At 39.4% G+C, this 20,634-nt stretch overlaps 1 protein-coding gene across 6 annotated transcripts in view; it reads right to left on the bottom strand.

Moving 5' to 3' along the window:
* PRKAG2 (protein kinase AMP-activated non-catalytic subunit gamma 2) overlaps window positions 1-20,634 on the bottom strand; it is a 208,052-nt gene that overhangs the window by 8,788 nt on the left and 178,630 nt on the right. For all 6 annotated transcript variants that reach the window (XM_050333154.1, XM_050333069.1, XM_050333237.1 and 3 more), the window contains 8 exons: window positions 20,230-20,339; window positions 7,004-7,085; window positions 5,404-5,462; window positions 3,803-3,848; window positions 2,973-3,027; window positions 1,447-1,573; window positions 588-753; window positions 203-240 (listed from right to left, as the gene is read on the bottom strand). In XM_050333154.1, the coding sequence (XP_050189111.1) occupies window positions 203-240; window positions 588-753; window positions 1,447-1,573; window positions 2,973-3,027; window positions 3,803-3,848; window positions 5,404-5,462; window positions 7,004-7,085; window positions 20,230-20,339 (683 nt within the window). The remainder of the gene's footprint in view (window positions 1-202; window positions 241-587; window positions 754-1,446; window positions 1,574-2,972; window positions 3,028-3,802; window positions 3,849-5,403; window positions 5,463-7,003; window positions 7,086-20,229; window positions 20,340-20,634) is intronic.

Here is a 20,634-nt window from a genome sequence, read left to right as displayed (position 1 = left end):
TCTGCAAATAGTATTACTAAGAATAACTTAAATAAAAAGTAGGAATTAAAAAAATGCTGCGCAGGGTGAACTGAATCTGTTTCATTCAGATTGCTAACTACAGCCTAAGGAACAAAGTAACCAAAATTGTCATATTAACAAAGTTAGCTGCAATTGCTTACTGCATATAAAATATTTAACAGAATTTAAGAGATATACTTACTATTACATCAAATTTGGAATAAATATCTACAACTTTTCCTAAAGAAAAAAAGAAAATCAAAAGTTAACAAAGTGCTTAAAATGCAAAATCAGTTTTCTTGCTTCCTGCTTTCATTTGTTACATTATAATGACACAGAAAAAGACAGGCCAAGAAAGACAGACTGGGGAAAAAACCCCAACAATCAATCTACTAAATGATGAGGTTCTTCCACAACTATCAACCCACGTCTTGCATAAGTATTTCTTTATGTTCCCTTTCTTCCCCCCTGCCTTTCTGATTACTTTTTTTTTTACTCTTTCTTGCCTTCTCCCCCCACCCCAACACCAGCCCAGGGTTCAGCACCATTTATCTCACCACATTTCTGTGCACAGACCCAGCACACACCTGACTCATCCACAACAGGTAATGCCGATATCCTTCTGTCTACAAATATATTCAAGGCTTTAATGATAGGAGTGTCTGGATGTATGAAGGCAATGTTGTGATAAGTTCCTATTCCAAGTTCATCCAGATTCTTCTTCATAAAGGCAGGCTTTGGCATCTCTGACATCTAGGAAAGCCAGAAGGAATGTGTTTACAGTGTGGTTGTCTGTGTTCACTCATCCATCCGCAGACTCCAAGAGATGGTTACAGATCAGTGCAGGAACCTGCCACCAGATTAATGTAGAGCTCAAACAAGCTCAGACCTAGGAGTTTCTGTTCAAAGAAGCTCTAAATTAATATGATGTAACTAAGTTTTTGCTTATTTTTTTGGTATTAACCCATGGCTAAAAGCTGTAGATCTTAAGCTATGGCAATTCCAGTAAAATTGGAGAGAGGAGGCAGCACAGGACGAAGCTGAATATTTATTCTGAACTCTCCTTGCTCTGTTTGGCCTCCTGTTCATTCCTGTGACTAACACTACTACAGAGAGCAATGACAATCTCATCTCTGGGAGACAATTAAGTCTTCTTTTCATGTAAACAAGGTTTTGAAGCTCAGGAGATGTTTCAGAAAGGACAGTAAGTTACTCCAACAGAAAACTCCTTGGTGTTCAGGTTTCATTAAAGGCTTAAAACAAAGTAAAGGTCAAGCACAAGTCCTGCATCAATCTTTAATTTCTCTGTTTTCAAGAAAAGATATGCATGGACACAATGAGTATGGAAGTTTATCAAGAAGTTTCTGCACTAGGACTTAAATGACTTAATTAGATGTCTACTGGAGGGGGGAATCAACCAAGTACAGCATAGCTTTAAATACTTACAAAAAGCTGGAGGAACTTGAGGATTCTTTTATGGGTAAGTATATAAAGTGCATTTCCACTGACTGGATCTATAACTGGCAATCTGTGGATTTTGTTTTTGATCAACGAATATACAGCATCAAAAAGGCTGAGGAGAAAAACATTTTATTTTTTTTAGTGAATTCAACTGACAATGAGCAATGCCAAGTGATATATACATATACACATTTGTATATTTACAAATATATAAATGTTATATATAAAAATATATTAATGTAAATATATAAAAATGTAAATATAATGGAAATATATATTTTAAAATGCATATAAATATATATTTGCAAACCCCCATGAAGCCCATATGATGAGTAATTATTTGCATTATCTATAATGTTACAGAAAACAGAAGTTAAGGGATTTCAAATTAACTTTTGCAGCTGGTAAAACACATCAACAACAATATGCTCATGGACATCTAAAACCAGTAAGAAAATGTGATGGAAATTGATTTTTTTGTGGTGTAAAGGATAGTGGAAAGACTTCTTCACATGTGTACACTATTTTTTCAGCGAATGCTGTGCTCATAGTATCCCAGCACTCAGAATGGGTATTTCTGAGACAAACAGTGAAAAACAGAGAGTTCTTGTAATTAATGCACCTCAATCTTTTATAAATGTCTTATTGCATCTTCTTCATTGCAAGACTTCTCTTGTTGCACCTTGGACTGAAAACAATTGCACTATTTTGCTGTCTTTGCAACCGGCTACCATTTAAACTACATTCTTTAACTGAATGACTTATTTATGATTTAATGGCAATTCTGCTGAGGATACAGCACATCATTACCTCTGAGATAATCACTAGACTAGTCCACAAACTGAAAGCAAGAACCAGAACTTCACCCTCCACTTCAGGGATTAAGTAGCACTCAAGACAAAAGTGATCAACCAAAGCTCTCTCTCAAGTTATGTTTAGTAAATAAGGCATAATGACAGTTCAAAAAGTATTTCTTTCAACTTTCACCAAGAAGAAAAGGAAAGTTATTTGTATTTTAAGAAACACAACTTTGCAGTAGAGCAGAACAAACTACAAATGCCTTTCCTTTAGTTAAGGAAAGTTACTTGCCTTGAAAAGTACTTTTAAGTCTTCAATTCCTGTGATTGCTGAGAACAAGACAGCTGAAAGGCTCTCTACAATTTCTGATATTTTTGATTTTCATGAAGTAAACAGGACTTGCAGGGTAGTTTGAAATGTCATCATATCGCCTTTTCTGCATGTTCTGGGGCAATTAATTTTGACCCATGTCTAGTTAATTTACCAGAACAGTTAAGCCGAAAAAAGGCAAAAGTTCAATCAAAAATTCTCTTCTTTGGATAATCAAGAAAGTCCTCACTCACAATAAAAAAAAAGTTCTCACACCTTCTTGATTATATTGTCCTCTAGTTCACAATCTAAACTGTTTCTTATTACGTAAAGAAGCCTTAAATTCAGTGCTGAGATGTAGTTAATGTATTTCAAGTGAAGCAGACCGAACAGTGAAATCCTACCTTGCATCTGGGGAAATGTTCACTAAAGGTTTAAATGTCTCTTGTAAATAAAGCTCTGGGGATAGAAAATTAATAGATTGTTACCACTTCACACAAAACCATTCCATTTCATGAAAGCATTTTATGAACCCATTCCTACAAAATTAACTGGAAGACAAACAGCAATATACACAGTTATTTTAGTTATTCTGCCACTTATGCACATTCCCCTGTATTGACTTTAAAAAGACATAAATTTTAAAAGCAGCACTAAGCTGAACACCACCAGGGGTCACTGCAATTACAGCAAATAATCCTTTCCTCGGTCGGTTCTGTGAGGCTCTGCTGCACTGGGTGCCTCCATGAATTATTTCATGTCAGATAGACTATTTTTTAACATAAAGCTGCCTCCCTGCATTCAGCACTTCTGTTCACACCCACACACTGCATGAATTTCTACTTGCAGCTCCCTCAGGCAGAGCTTCCTGAGAGAACCCATCAGTTCACTCACTCCATCTATTCCTTCAGCATCCTGTCTCAGGTGCATTCCCACTCCAGTATCCCACACATGCTACCTTACTCCAGGTTGTTTTTCTTCCTTAAAGAGCAAGTTGGTGCTAACCAAGAACAAGGGACAAAGTATTATATAGCCCAGATCACCAGTTCATGTGCTGTTTCAGATAGAAAAGTAAGCAGCAGAAGCCAAAAGAGAAGCATTTACTATTTCTTCTTTCATTAAAAAGTATGTGGAGAAAGACAAGCTAAGTCTATAGTTAACTGAAAGTCCACTATGCTGAAATAGTGGAAATAGTAAATAATCAAGTAAATTATCAAGTAGTAAATATTCTTACCCCTCCAGGTTTCTATCTTGTGCTCCTCCAATTCATAAATCTGAACCTACAATGGGGAGATGGAAGTTAGCTTGAATTTTAAATCCATCATTAACATTATAAACATGTGAACAACTTTCTGTCATTTCACTGTAGATAATCAAACAGAGCTAGAAGAGCCCAAAACATCATATCTTGGCAGCAACAAGAAGAAGAAAGGGTGAAATCCTGCTCAATGCAAAGTACCATCCAGGACCTATAATTTTGGGGGACAGGAAGACCTTATGTTGGCCAAGGTTTGTACTCTAGGTCTCTTCTGGACTCAAAGGCATCCCCTCAGTAATTTATCTCACCTTAAAACAATCATCCAAAGTAAACCCTCTGGTGATTCCTCACACACCCACACCAGTAAAAAGCTTACCCTGATCACTTGTCTGCTTAATCCTAAGAGATTAATTTTACTTCATTACTAACAAGCAAGAGCACTTCTTTGTGGAGGAACTACCTGGATGTTCCTCATCAATCAATGGAGGATATTAACCTATTACATCAATAACAATGTGCTTCACACTGTATGTGTTGTGATGCATTTAGCAAGGCTGATTAAAATATTTAAACAATTATATTTTCACCACAATTTCACCTATTAAGACTAGAGAATTCCCTGATGGAAAATCAGTTTATTTATTTTTCTTATAGAAGGCTGCATCAATCACTGAAGTCAAATATTGTCCCTTTTCAGCTATTCCTCCTTCCTGCTGCCATTTTTAGTAGAACTCATGGAATAGGATGTTGTCAGACCTTAGGTAAAGTTACATGGACAAATCAGCAGTGTTGAGCTTGAGGGTCATTGCAATATAGAAACCATTTTTAAGAAGTTACCAGTTACCACTTTTTATTTGTTTCTCCCTCCATCCTTTGTAAATCCCCAGGGAGAAAAAAAGAATTCTTTAACAAGAAAAAAAGGACAGTGCACCACATTATTGGCATCTGACAAGAATTTCACTATAAATTTTAAAAATTAACATGAGCTTTGAGAAGGCAAATGTATCAGATGTCTGCTTCTTCCAACTGTTCTTGATTTTTTAGCTAGTATAACAGAGTACATATGTCCTAATTGGTAGACGGGGAATTGTGATTTGACAGGAACAAGAAAGGGATGTAAATGTTTGTGTGAACATGCAAGCTAGAGAATTTCATCAACTGACTGCCAATGGGAATTTTAAATTACAGTTAATTGAAGCCAACAGATCTCCAACTGATTGTGCAATTCAGCCACATAACTAAAATATTTGCATATATTTTAACTAGTTTAACTTGTTTATTCCACACCATCACTCCAAAACCAGTAATTTTTTAAAGCATCCAAGCCTCTGTGAGCAGCATCCTGCTTAATGGGAGCTGAACTCAGGTATCCAGACACCATTCTATAACCTTGCACACACAGACATCTTTTCTCTCAAAAAAACCCCCAAAACCACAGTGAGTACTCCCCCAATATATCTGAAGTTTCAAAGACTTAAATAATGATTTATGACAATCATCATAAATCTTTCAGTTTGATATTTCAGTCTCTGTACTGTATGGCAAATGACCAAATTATAGCTTAACATCACACTTACCATTGGAGACTTATAGTATCTATGCAGTATGTTAATGAAATCTGTAATTGTTAACATTCCTGTAACAAGTGATACATAAAAAAGGTATTTAGATATATATTTAACATATAGAACTTTCAGCTATTTTCTCTGTGTGTATTCACAACATATAATTTAATAAACATTAAATCCATGTAACATACTATTTGTATTGGAATACTTAACAATGGAATTCCAAAACTATGTCTGTGCACTTTAACACTGACACACTATTTCAGAACCAAAACACACACCTGAATTAATACCCAAAATTATAACCCATGTGCTTCTCCTCACTTCCAGTGTGACTCAAGAAAACCCCATGAATCCAGACCACATCCACCCCCAAAAGAGTAGAAAGAAAAGAGGGGGTTTAAAACATCTTTAAAGGTTGGAGAACTATCCTTGCCTTTTGTTTTCTTTTTGAAGACAGACTCTCATCATGTACTTGTCAAATCAGGCGGACTCTGAGACCCAAGTGAAGGAACAGTATAATCCATTTTTATTGAATATTACCTACTAAAGAAGTTCAATCATTTCCATGGTAATCCTCAATGTCTCTTTTGAAATGTGACTTTAAAAAAAAAATATAGTACACCCATAGTATATATATTTCAAGCACCGACTTGATTTCAATTACCAAACTAGCTAATATAATACTGATGATTAGTTTAGTTACCTTAAAATACTAATCTTTTTTGAGCTTTCAATTTCTAGATTTGAGAAGATGCTCCACTGTTTACTACTCTTACATCTAAACTGAAGATATTAAGAAATGGGGAAGTGAAAAATTAATCTGGAGGTCATCTTTAAATCACTAGAGCTTAGTTACAGATAGAATATGAAATTAAATTAAATATGAAAGACACAGGACTCCTATGGCATATTGCAGGAAACTACTGCTCCTCCTCACTTGGATTTAAAATATTTTAACAAATGCTTTATTAAGTATCTACCATTCATTTCCAAGAATCCTCACCCTACATTCCAGGTCACAAGAATTACATGTAATACTATTTGTAATTGCCACTTTGACCCCATTTCCCAACTGCAACAGAGATCTAGTTTTGGCAGACTATTGTTGTGGCAATTAATGACATGATTTCTTAAAAAAAAGCAATACATAGATCTAATGTTTCTGTGCCAGTTTGGGACATACCTGTAACACTCAATATTAGTCCTGGCATTTAAAAATTCCTCAATGCAGCTTATTGAGCACATACAGGAATAGGCTTGTACTACTCCCATATCAGGATACTGTAACATGAAATTATTCTCTTTATATAGCTATAATTTCCAAATTTCCTTTTTGTGACCATTACCTTTATGTTTAAATACACAGTGAAGTGCACATGTAAGAGACGAAATTTCAGAAGGTTGGGACCTAAAAGAGCCATCGTGATTCTCAAAGCACAGCAACACTATGAAAGCTGGCATTATTTCACTCCTCAGGAGGAAAAAGAAACCCTCTTTGCCATTGCATCTCCAGGATGGTGGACGATGGCCAGCCCCAGACCGCCTTCTGCAACAATAAAGCACCTTGGAAATTCAAGTAATTCTGAATAATGTCAGAACTACTTACCTACAAAACTCTGTTTTTTACTCTCCCACAGTGGAGCTGCTCTCACACCATTTGCCACCAAGGCAAAAAAGGCTTTCTTTACCTGCAAAAAAAACCAAAGAACAACTAAACAAATCTTTGCCTTGTCTTTGGCAGACACCAACAGAAGGGTTTCCCCTTGCACTAGGAAAAACAAAGGCAGCATAAGCAGGTACCTGGTATTGAAAACATAAACCACACAGGCCAAACAAAAACCTTAAGCCTTTTACTTTCAAAATGGTTAAAATGCTAGAAAAAAGCTTGGCAAGACCAGATCTGTATTTCTGTTATTACATGAACATTCCAGGCGAAAGTCTCCGATATCTCCATACAGAGAGGCTTTAGTTTAACACCTGAAGACTGTGATACACTCCAATCAATGTTCACTGTAACAAGTTGTTGAAAAAACGAGACTGAAACCATGTCCCCTCCAGATTACAGAGTCTTGACTTATACAAATTAAAATGAATTGTTTGATTATTTTAAATACGACTGAAAGTTAAAAGGATTAGCTGGACTGTTTTGCTGCTCAAGAAATCAACCAAGTCACTTCATTTCTTAATGAATTAACCCTCCTTAATTTCTGAATCAGAAGTTACAAGGTTTTGGTGCCATTCTGAAAAGAAACACTTCCCTGTCAACACTGGTTGTCTGAAGCATGAAGGACTCGGGCTTTAGTGCACCTCAGATTCCCAATCTCTTGGTGAAATGTTCAAGCAAGATATTCTTCCTGTCCTGCCCTTAAATAGTCTTCCTAGGGAAAATACAATGAATAATTGATGGTTCTTGTCCAGGTCTTGACCTGGCACAAAACTAGGACACAGTCAATCTATTTTTCAATATCCATGAAATTGGTCCTCGGTCCAAATAACACAGAAGTAGCAATAGCAATTCCTTAACAGACCTTGATTACACAGTGGTATTTTAAGTGTCTGATTTAAATTATGTGCCAAGGAGCTCCTCTCCACAACAGATTCAGGAATAAAAGGGCTTCCCAATCAATGGAATCAGCACCCAAAAAAGTAGGGGCAAACAAAAACGTAGGTAGCAACCCGTATTTCTTGCTACCTCTATACAGCCCGACTGCTCTCTCTGACCACGAGAAGCAAATCCACCCTCCAAACATCAGCAGATGACAGCTCTCAAAGCTGCCTCCTGAATTCAGAGATGCCTCTGCCATATCACAAATGAACAGGAATAACGATCTGCTTAACAACCACCACCCCTAAACTGCACTGAAACTGAAGAAGCCATGGGGGGAAAAACAACAACAACAACAACAAAACCAGGACCACAAGTAAGACTAAGATACACACCACAATATTTATCTAGAAGATGGTTAAACAGAAAGGTCCCAGAGGTGTTCAGCCACCTTGCTGACACAAGGAGGAGTCAGGCTAAACAAACACCACCAAATCCACCAAACTCATGAGGGAGACTTGAAACCACACGGGAACCCTCCAGGCAGACACATGAAGTGTTCCCACACAACACTTAGAGTTACTGCAGCAAAAGCTTGCTGCAGTGAGCTATTTGGGGAGCAGATACGAGGCAGCAGCGAGTTCACACAGACTAACTCCACCTCGGGGCAAAAGTAAGTTCTAACCACTCTTCATCAAGAAAGGGGAAAGTGCACTCACACTGCCTGAAACTGTGAGCCTTCAGCTCCCGTGCCTTTCCACTCCAACAGCCATCACACGAGGTAACAGTCACCGTCAGCTCACGTCCCAAGTCTTTCACAAGAGCAAGATGTTCAAGCTGTATCAGAGCAAGAAGGTAACAGCTAATCCATTAAAGGCCAGGGGGAAAATAGCTTTCTTCCAGATAGTAATCACGCACTACAACTCCTCAAGCAAGTTTACAAACTCTAATTGACAAGCTGGAAAAGAAGCATGCCCGTGGCAGAAAAGATGTGGAAAGCCAACTACAGGTCTCCAGGCAGCCTCCAAATTCCTGCTGCTACTTCTTTCCCAGACACATTAGCAGCAAAGAACACCACCCAGCACCGTGTTCAGATGGGAGAGACAGTAAGGTTGAGGTATCATTTTAGATTCAGAAATGATACTTCAAGAGAGACAACTCCAAAGACATACTATTCAAGATGCTGAGCTTGTAGACAATCCAGAAGGAGAAAAAAGAAAAAGATTCTTCAAAGGATCAGTTCTGATCTGGCTTGATTTATCTGCAAGTTACTTGTCTCCAAGAATCTCAAGAATCTTCAGTTAGGTGCCACCTTGTCTAGCTTTAAAAGGCATATTTTGGAAAAACTGCTGAACAGATACAGCTACTGAGACAGCTCAGACTTAAATCTTGCATAAAAGACAGTGAGTTTAGCTTAGACATTAGGATGTTAAACATCTGATGTAATAAATCATCAAAATTTAGTAAAGAAATACTTAAACTCATCCCCCTGGGCTGTCCTCCTAGATCACAGCTCAAGTGACATTCCTATTGTTTTACAGTAGCAACTGTTACACAGTTACCTTTTAAATAAAGTAAAAATGCCATCAGTTCTTAACGTTAGTACTCTCTTATTTAAGTAAGGTAATTACAAAGCAAAATCCCAACCTAATTCCTGTTTACTAAAACTGCTTGCAAGCACAAACACACAACTCATCCACTCACACTTTCCTCTAGTTTCTGTGGTTGACCATCTTCAGTTGCCCAAAGGACTGCTTGGTGGCCAGCCAAAGCACTGGGGTGTGGAGCTGGGCTTCTGTCCAGCACATTTAGACGTTTCATGCAGAAAATACCCGCAAGGACCTTCCATCCTGATGATGTATAGTTAGCAGCCTTTGAAGATCTCTACCACGTCCCATCTCTGGACCTCCAACAGAGCAGTTAAGTCTCAGCCCCACCAGCGCTGCCGTTTCTCTGATCTGGAGTGTTGGACTGGCCTGACCTTCACAAAACCATTGTTCCTCAGCCAGAGCCCATAGATTGCTGCTGCTCAACACCACGCACAAACATTCTTTGAACAAAGCACTTTTGTTCTCATTAACCATGCAGTGGTCCTAACACACACACTGAACCACTAAAAATGGGGTTTATCTGCCCAAATTTAGAGGCTGTTCTGACATACATGCTGACCTTGCACATTCACATCTCCTCACAGTCACCTGGGGGAAACAGTAATTTCTGAGGCACAAGTCACCAGCCTTCGACAGAGGTTCAGCTGTATCCCACAGATGCCATTTTCCCCCCTCACTAAGATGTCCAGACATTTACAATTAGATGAAGAATCCCACTCTGTGCAACTGTTTCCTCCAAGATTTTGCCCCTTAAAAGCTGAGGAACAAAGCAACCGAAATCTTACACATATCACAAATCACCTCAACAATAGGTGTTATTACACCAAAGTGAGCAAAACAGGAACAAGCTCTTTTTGCCACAGGAACTGATTAAACTGACTGTGAATATGCTGAATAAAAGAACAGACTAATTTAGGTTAGACGTGACTTCTTGAGGTCATTCTGCACACCATTCAAACTGCAAGTTCCAAGAATGGAACTCCATTCTACTGCAAGTCTTTAGGAGCACAAAGCCTTCTCCAATATAGCAGCCATTACCAAGAAAGCAGGAGTTTGATCCAGACATGGGAAGTCCTGTTTTTCAGGTAGTAGAATATTTGGAAAATCTGGTCTCTTATGGTTAGTGAGCTCCTGAAAAACCTTGATTACTGGGCATTGAAACCAGAAACAGTGCTTCAAGATTTCACCAGACTACAGAATAAGTTTTTCCTCATGGATAGGAAATACTGAAAGGGACACTCCTATTTATGACCAGTAATCCTACAAGCCCTTGCAGAAATGCTCTCTCCAGTAAACAGCTGTAAATAAGGGAAATATCTGAAAGTAAAACTGAAGATGAGCTTGAAATTCAGCCTATGTACACAGGCACTTTTGTTTTACCTAACACCGTGTTATGAAAACTGTAACTCCATGTGTAAGTGACCTGTAGCTCAAGTTCATCTTCCAAGACTGTCCCATAAGGTCAGGAGGGTGAACTGCTGCTGTTGTAATAACTGGCTTCATTTGCCCTGCAATAAGATTCTTGTTCTTGACAAGATGATGGAAGGAAAGAGCTGTAACAGCTCCTGGTGCTAAAGGGTCAGTGCTGATTAGAGAGTCCTACTGAGCTGAAAGGCACACAGCTCACCACTGCCTCATGACAAGGTTAACTTGAAAGAGCCTGGAGGGAGCAGAAGCAGGAAACAGTTATGGAAAATCTTCAGATGTGCCAGCACCAAGCAAGAGGATGCAGCAAATGACTGTCCAGTAGCATGGACAGTGTCAAAAGATCTGCCAGAACTTCTGTGGTGTGGCTGCTGTCAAAGGACAGGATGACAAACGTGCACATCTCTTTGCCTCATCTTTCACTGTATAAGCCAACATTGGGCACTTGCCTGAAAAGCCCCATCTATGTCTGTCCCCAGGAAATGTCTATTTTATTGGATCAGAATAGGAAGGAAGAAGCTTCTTCTAATTTTTGGGACAGCACTTCCATAAAAGCAGTTATCATACCCACATGACCCCTGATGCTTTTATCATCTGACTCCTAATGGATGGATGCTCAAAGGTGATCTAAAACATTCACTGTCATTTCCAGTGGATAAACTGACAAATTCCCAGGCTTGTTTCATGATTATTTTTAAGGACTACAAAACTAGAGGCAATGCACACCTCAAAAAATACACATGTGGACCAGAGTATCAAACCCAAATCTTTCAGGCAGTCACTGAGAAACAACCATCCTTCCTAGCACAGAGAAGTACAGAGTTTGATATGCAGTTGAAAGGAATCTGCAAGAAGCATCCAGCTTAGCAAACTGGATAGGAACAGCTGGAGAAGTACAGCAAAAGGTTAAACTCCTACACCCATATACTCACAGGCTCTAAGTACCAAACAGCAGTGCATGGAGTGGCTTCTCAAGGGCTTCTCCTTGTAAAGGTGAAAAAGTTTTCCACTTTCAGAGGAGAACAGCAAGACCTTCACAATATGAGCAAACATGGCAAAGTCAGTCTAGAATACAGTCTTTATTCTCACTGAGTATGAAGACTTTCCTCCCAGAGGCCAAACACTCTCATTTTAAGAGTTCTTACCAAGTAAGAAGACAAAGAGAAGTACGACTGGTCCTTGTTGTAACAGGAAAACTATCAAGCCTCTGCTGCAACCTTTGTACTGTGAAAAAACTGGGCAAGCCACACTTCACTCCCTCGGTCTAAACGTGTTTATGAGCCAACTGACTCCCAAACGCTTTTGATGTGAAAACGTGAGGAATCAGGCAACCCTTTCTAGCCCAACATAAACAGGACTGTATTTCTTTATGTAGCATGGCAAATTCTCTTGACTGCCCAAATCTTGGCAGATTTCCAAGAGAGGAAAAATAAAAAACTACTGTGTATGAGGGAGAGGTAAACCTGATGGTCCAGCTGCATAAAACAGGTTTATAACGTATTTCCCTGCTATTCCCTCACATCACATCAGGATTTTAGGCAGTGCTTCTTCTGTATCAGGCTGAAAGGCACATCCCATAATCCTTGGTTTTATGTACTTGTTTGACAATGCAGCCAGGAAAGAGGTAAAACAAGGTAACCAACCACCTGAGTCGTATTAACACAGTGTCAGAGAGGGTTCAAGCCCACTCTGAGGTGCAGCAAGTCGTAATCTTTTCTTCACTGAAAAATACTCTTCAACAATGACTGGAGGTGCTCACATGATCTTTTCTTCCCCCCCTACCCCTTACTCACTCTCAGCTTCTACTCAAAGTTTCTGGATCCCATGAGATGCAATACAGACCACTGGAGAAGGACAACCACCCGCCTGTCACCCGCACAGAGGCCGTGATACAGTATTTGGGAACACATTAAAAGCACAATACTAAGTTGAAAATACAATTTTGCCACTGAAAGTCTTTGGAAAGCCCTCCTCTCCCATTCTGTCAGCATCACCTTCAAAGGACTTATTTCTATGAAGTTGGAATTAAGGACTCCTGCATTCCCTGGCCTCCCCATATCCCACAATCATCACCCTGATAACACAAAAGCAGTAATTACATCATGCATTTTTGCTTCACCCCCCAATGCATCGACACTTTAACACCTTCAGTTGAGGAGAAGTTAATTCTTCCCAAATGCATAACCTGAAGCAAAGACATTTCATGCAGGTGGACTGATTTTTCCAGAGGAAAAGCTCCACATCAGCTTCCCAAATGGTGAGAAGGAAACTGAAAACCACTTCTAACTTGTAATCTAGGGATGATACCTAGTGTCAGGAAACAGTTCATCTTCTTACATGAATTGCTCTCTTCTTTTTAGAGTATCATTAATTGCTTTGTCCTTTATGTTTTCCAAAAAATAGTTGGCAAAATTGGGAAGCATATTAAACATTAACTTGCAATTTCTTTTTTTTTTTTTTTTAATTCAAATACAATTGTAATGCCCAATCCAGACATCTTTTTAAATTACAGAGAACTACAGTCCTGTAAAGGAGTTATTTCAACTAGTTAAAAACCTCTTTTATAGTGCATATATATAGTTTAGTGTTTTTACAAACTGACTCGTCTGGAGAGACTAAACCAGTATGGAGACTACAACCAACCATCTTGTCATGATGACTCTTGCATTCAAATTAATTTTCCAATTATTTTCTTCTTTGGTCTGTGAATTTGGTAGAATCATTTCCTCCTCGAAGGAAGTTAAAAAAAAAAAGGCTGCATAAGGACTTAGTTAAGACTTTTGCCTTGAGGGAGGGCTGAGCAAGTCTTGAAGAGAAGAATTTCTTCCTTTACCTTATCACACCCTCAAGTAGATTAGAGAAAAATTGGACAAACCTGTTATTAACTGAGAGGCTACATGTTTGCTTTAGCACCTGAAAAACCCCAACCAGTAAACATTCACAAGCAGCTCCTCTAGCTCAGGCTGAATTTTGGAAAGCTTACACAAAACCAGATCAAAATTCAGTTCTCTTTCACAGGTGATGGAAAGGGAACACTCCTGGTAGATGCTGCACTTCTAATGGTCATAGCTTATTAAAATTTAAGATCTGATGGTGCAATACCCTTCAGGCCCAAGCCAAACCTCAGAAAAAACAGGTAGTGTCTTTTCCTCAAGTTCAAGTACGCAGGCACATGTTCCAAATTTCTCCCCAGAAGGCAGGTGCCATGTCCACAAGCAGAACTCCCCCGTGATGTGAAAAGGTCCCAATCCAGCTGAAGGAAGACACCAAACCAAGACCTGAACTGATGCTCTGTGTCAGTCCATCCTGTAGCTTTCTGCTGTTAAGAGTTCACACCACTATGGGCCAGGAGGTGCCATCAGGTAAGTGGGATGGGCAGAGCCAGTGGAACCAGCTGCATGGGGAAGGGGACAGAAATCCTTTCACAGATGAAGATCTTACAAAAGAAAAGTGGTGATAGGACAGGGAAGGCAGGAAGAATGATACGTGGCTTTCACTCAGCCAAGCACAAGCACCTTATCAACATACACCCTGTGTAGAAATTTCTGCTTAACTGACACATATTTTCTTCCTCCAAGATACAGGAATGAATGCTTCCTTTGGTTTTGAGAGCTGAAGGAATTAAACTCCTGTGCTTGTTGTGTACAAGGAACAGGAGCAGCTCTGAAAAAAAACACAGCAATCTCACCATATTATGGTACTGATCCCAAGTCTGATCTCAATGAAGTGAGCTTTTATGTGGCTGCTCAACTGCCTCAGCCCACATGCTGGTTAGAAGCTAAATTAGATGATTCTCTTACAGTTCTGTGGGATGGGCAAGCAAGGAGGGGTATTCACACTCCTCAGAAACGCAGACAGTAGCAGCTTCATCAGGGAAAAACCTCAAAGCCAATTAAGGAACAGACAGTCAATCCTTTTGTAAAGCTGTGAGAACTCTGTTGTGACAGCAGACCCGGAGTCTGCTGTGTGTCTCTGGAAGCAAATGATTCTAGAGCATTATTCCTGGAAGCCTGATTTATCTCGTAACCTTGGGGAGAGACAACACCCCAGTCAAGAATGGACTGGAGAGAACCAGAATAATAAATCCATTTACTGAATAGAGTCAGCACATGAGAGAGAAGCACAAATCCTCTTCCACTCTTCTAATGTGGAATCCATTGAATGCTTTGCAGAAATTACAAGGTATATTTACTTTCAGCTTGTTAAACCACTAAAGCAGTTTCCAGAGCGTTGTTCCAAACATTTTTTTTTTTCAGTTTTGTGGTAGAACAGTATTTGAGCTCTTACTAACATGACAGCTACTGACAAAATCCTACAGTGGTGATAACAACATCTGGTCCATTAGCAACTTAGGTAATTTCATTAAACAGAAGGGTTAAATAATCTAACCTTCAAGTCACGCAATTGTCCAAGATTTCTTCAGGATGTGAAAGAAAAGAGTCTTTAGGATTCTGAAAGCTCATTCTGATGACTGTTTGGCTTTTATTATTTTATGGAGAAATCTTGGACAAATATTTCACAAACAGCTGCAAGGTCATGGTGAGTAAAAACTACACATTTTTTAGTATCAAAACATAAATTTACTTTTAACAGGTAAGAATATCATTTTGTCAAAGGTTAGACTGAGCTTTTCACCCCAAGAGAGCTTATGCAAACTTGACAAGACACAGACACTACATTTGCTATCAGATCATTCTTGGGACTGCAGATTGCTGCTTGATATGAAACAGGGAAGTCTCTGTCTTACATTTACCTTTTACATTCCCCTTGAAGGGTTAATTGCTCTGTGCTAGAAAACAAGCTAATCCTTCTCATCTTTATGTAGCCTGGGCAAAGCCACAACAAATTAATACATTTCTTTGGAGGTCAGACAGAAATCTGGTCTTAAGAAAGCTTTTAGAGTTAAGCTTTAGAGATTGCTATAAGCTAGGTAAGAGGCATTTCCTTAAAAAATTCAAATACAGTTCAGGATGTGGCAGGGGGCATGGGAAATGCACTGGTCTTTAGAGAAAACAAATTTATGCAGCAACAAGGAAAAAAGTGAAATCACATTAGTAGGTGATGTTAGACATAAGTAATCTGACTGATAGATGGTAAACAAAGTGCTGTGTTTTGTTGACCTTCGAATTTAATACAGGAATTATCTTCCTTCAAAGCATGAATATCAAGGGGAAATATCAGGTTGCTGTGTCACTGTGTGTACTGATACAGGTTAAGCCTAACAAACAGAAGGTAAAGGCAGACCTGGATGTCACCTTCTCTCCCCAGATCACTGCCACACTAAATGCAGCAACACTTGTACAGTGCTCAGATGCTGTGCTGAAGACCCAAGCTGCTGACCAGTAAATCTGCACTCAGCTCAGTGATTTCCTGGAGCCTATTACAAAGATATCCCGGATCCATTTATTGAATAATTATAATGATCAACAGTAAGTGAATGCTCATTCAAGGAAAACCTTCAGGGGACAACCCTCCTAAGCCCTCCAAGGGGCTGTGAGGAGTTTGTTTTCCTATTATTTTCATCCTGGGAGACGTATAAAAGATGAGAAGATTTAACCAGTGAGCTGCACGCTGTTGCAACTTGCCCAGTTTCCCCACCATCCACAGAGTCAAATTTCCAAACTTCAGAGGATAACTCACAACCCCTAATTGTCTCTTGACTCCCCTTCCTGGTCAGATCAGACTTTAAAAAGTTTCTTTAATGTTTGTCAAGCAAAGATAGCATCTTCTCTGGGAAAAGCCAAAGGCTGAAGCTTGTCACAAACAAGGAGCACTCGTGGGTCACAGGCAGGAGAAAGCCACAGCACTGAAGTACAGTATGGTTCTATAAATATTTATGAGGAGCAAATACGAATTAATAAACTGAAAGGGTGAAAGAACAGTCCACTGTCAGCCTAAATCAAGAGAACTGTGCCAGCCAGCACTTTCCCAGGCAACATCTGCCACTTCCCAGGATTCAGCACAGGGTAGGGACCAGAGGCAGAATAGAGGCAGACACTCTGTTTTGAGGGAACTGTAAGCAAAACTACGAGAAGGCAAACTGAGCTGTGCTAGTTGGCCTGGGGCAGGTGAAGAAAGCAGGGCCCAGTACACTCTATTTATTTAGTGCAGATGCTTGGGCCAAGGGGCACACTGTCCAGCTGGAGCACAGCTCTCCCACACCGGCTGAGCTGATGCCCAACACAAGTGCAAGAGCCACCCCACAGCTGTCACAGCCTGTGCACAGGGCTGCTCTGCACACACAGGACCAGGGACTCTGCCAGCACTGGGAGCTGCCAGAGGTTTGGTAGCTGCTGGAATTGAGGCCCCTGTGCCTTCTGACTGACAAATAAACAGGTCTGAACACTCTGTCAGCTCATTCCTGCTCTTCATTAGCTGCTATTTCTGCTATTTAAAGGTTTCTTTCTGTTTCCAGTGTAAGTGCCCCTGACCATCTCCACTCTTAGTCAGGGCTAACACAAGATTCCTTATGAATCTTTACACTAACTCACCCACAGACACTGAGACTAAACATTGACTTTGATGAATCAATGTTGCTTCAGCAGTATGACTTGGGCCACGCTATATAAAGTGAACATCTCCAGCTTGCCCACAGATAACAACAGGTCTGGAACACTTTCCACAGTATCTCATGAGTAACTTTCCAGGGTAGAAACATGTGCTGTGATCGCTGACCAGCAGAGGGAGATGGGATACTGCAGCCAAATAAAAATCCAGAATCCAGAATCTTTCAAAGGATTCCATGAGAACACAACTCAGATCCATTTTTCCTTCTTCCTCCATTGACTGTTTCAAGCTTATACTGAGGGAGGCAGAAGGTGAGCCCTTATATAGTCTGTTTTAGCTCTAGCACTATTAAAAACCTGAATTCAAATCCCTGCAGAACTTTTGCAAGGCACCAGGATGTTTTTGGTGGGTGGTTTTTGTTTGTTTTAAAATTAGGAGAAACACTGATGTTGGGTAGGGGTGAAACAGATCCAGGAATGAAAAATATCCATTTGAGAGGATTCAGGATTCATGGGACACTGAATGTTTCAAAGCTGAGTAATATGTTTTCAAAATAAGACCTGATACAAAGTCCTGAAGTACTGGAAAATATAAAATTTTATACATTAAAAATTAAAACACAAAGAACAGTTTAGAAGTTTTTTCTGACTACCCTCATTAGATTAATTCTCCACCATGTACTTATTCAGCAGGCTTAGGAAAAAAACCCCAAAGCTATTCTATTTTTATATTCCAGACATGTTTGTGCACCAGCCACACTGATCAGGTTGAATCAATATAATGTGTTGTGAAGACAATGGTGGTGGCACACGGTGCCAGGTAAAGAACTAAGGGGAAATATTAAAGAGAAGTATTTAAAAGGCCTCCTACTAATGTAGCCCAGGTAAGCATTCAGATCAATCTGTTTATTTTTTTTTAATAATCCTATTAATTTACTATTTTAGCAAAACCTGCTAAGCTGGAAGGCAGTGCCCATGCAGGAAGAGCTTTACAATATTACAAATTTATAAATTAAAACTAATGCAACTAGGAATAAATGTAATGCTGCCAAGTCCAAAATATGCACTTTAGAGGACAAAAAAAAGCTCCTCACCAGCAATACCAGCTCAAGATTGGGTCCACATTTATTGTGTACTGGAGTCTGAATGAGTAACTCCAGACTTCATAACTTCCAGAATCTGACTCCATGATCATAGACCAAGGCATGCCTTGTTCTCCTCCAGCTGTAATCCAAGACCACCATTAGGGATGCCAAATAAGACAATGGTCAAATGCTGGTGAAAGTTCTTCCATTACCATTAAATTACCTGTTTTCCTTTATGGTTTCCCCAAGTGTTACCTCACCAAATGGAGATCAAACTCCCCCTTTTTTATGTTAATAGCATTATCTCAGCACAGCTCCAGGAGTGAAAAGTGGTATATTTGGCATGATGTAATTCCTCAAGAGAATCCAAAGGAATGAGTGACCTGACCCAACAGCCTCAAGATTAATTGGTTAACTGAATAAAGAACAACCATCTTTCCAATTTCAATGGTGATCACGCTCAAGCCTTTGGCCCAGGTGACCACTGACAGCTGAGAATGCAGGTACCCACTCCTCACATCTTATCTCATAGTGAGAGAAAAAATATCCCCTGGAATCAAAAGGGAGCCAACAGTCTTTGAGAAGGGCTGAAAGAGTGACAGTGAACCCCACCATCCTAAATTTGACCTTTCAGGTCAAAGAGGTCCGAGTTCTTTACTCCAGAATTGACTGTCATTTTCTCTTTTAGGCAGAAGAAAGGAAACACTGCAGAACTTTTTCCCCTCTAAGGCAGTGAAAAAGTCAGTGCAGGTTTTCCACCTTTTAGATCACAGCACTCAATCCAGCATTACATATGATTATCTGATACTCAAGATGGATCTGTGAATGTTTTGGGACTGAGTATCTGTTACATGGTTTCTTCTGACTGTGGAAAGCTGAAGTCTCTGAGTAGTACATTCCAGACCAAAATTACTTAATGGGCTTAGTTAAGTCAGATTGGAGCATCTTTAGAAGAAAAAAAAAAAAAAACCAAAAAAAAAAAAAAAACCCACCACAACAAAAAACCAAAAAATACCAATTGCAAAATCCAAGAAAGAAAGCAAGCCACAGCTTTCTACCACACTGCAGAACAGATTAGGCTGTTTCTATAGCAGGCAGCTAATGCCTTCTTTTGGCAAACAGACTCTTCAGACAGAGCCAAGAGTCTACCAGATGATTTACTGATTAAATGCAAAATGAGAAACTGAAAACAAAAATTTTCTGGAGAATGTAGTAATTTGCATAATTAAGCCATCCATTTTACTCCTAAATAGTCTTTATTAATAGAGCAGGAACAGACTCATAACACCTGGGTACTCTTCAGCTGTTGCACAGGGATCTTACACCAAATGTCCTTATGCAAATTCTGACGGCCATGAAGAAGCCAATATAAGTTTGGGCTCATCTGAAATTTTTTTTTTTTTTTTGAGAGGGATTCCAACTGCAAAGCAATTTACATCCTGCCTTTCTGTTCTGCTAGGAAGCCTTCCCCTACTCCTCCTCTAGCGTTAACATGAAAGATACAGTTGAAACAATATGGTTTTGTACAGTCAAAGCACAGCACTATGGGAGACTTTCTCTGCAAGAGATCAAATTTCATTTAACACTCAGGAAACACTCATTTAAAAAAAAAAAAAAAAAAAGAACTGCAAGCAAAGGCAGACCGAAAGGAGGATACTCACTTGTAGCGTAGTGTCGAAAACAACAAGCTTAGAGCTTGTTGGAACAATGTCATAACACTTGTGTGACCTCATGAATCGCACATAAATGTCACTTTCCGATTCTTCAAGTGCTGCAAGTAAAAACATTTTGTTGTTTTATTTATGTAACCTTTAAAAACAAAAAAACAAAACAAAGAAAAAGAAAAAAAGAAAAAGAAGTAGTAACAAACATGCCAAATCAACTGAACACCACTGCAGAAGGACAACCCTAAAGCAAAACTCAAATTCACACTTTCAGATACAGGCAGACAGTCACAGGTTTGCACTCCAGACTCATCTTTCCATTCAGATTAAATGGAACAAAACCAAAACTCATTGTTCTTCTTTGATGAGGAAGGACTTCCGTACTGAAGAGGTTTTTTTCCG

Source organism: Myiozetetes cayanensis, unplaced genomic scaffold (assembly GCF_022539395.1).
Source record: "Myiozetetes cayanensis isolate MyiCay16 unplaced genomic scaffold, myiCay2020 scf1, whole genome shotgun sequence".
Lineage (NCBI taxonomy): Eukaryota > Metazoa > Chordata > Aves > Passeriformes > Tyrannidae > Myiozetetes > Myiozetetes cayanensis.
Note: the sequence above shows the minus strand (reverse complement) of the source record. Positions and strands in the feature narration are given on the sequence as shown.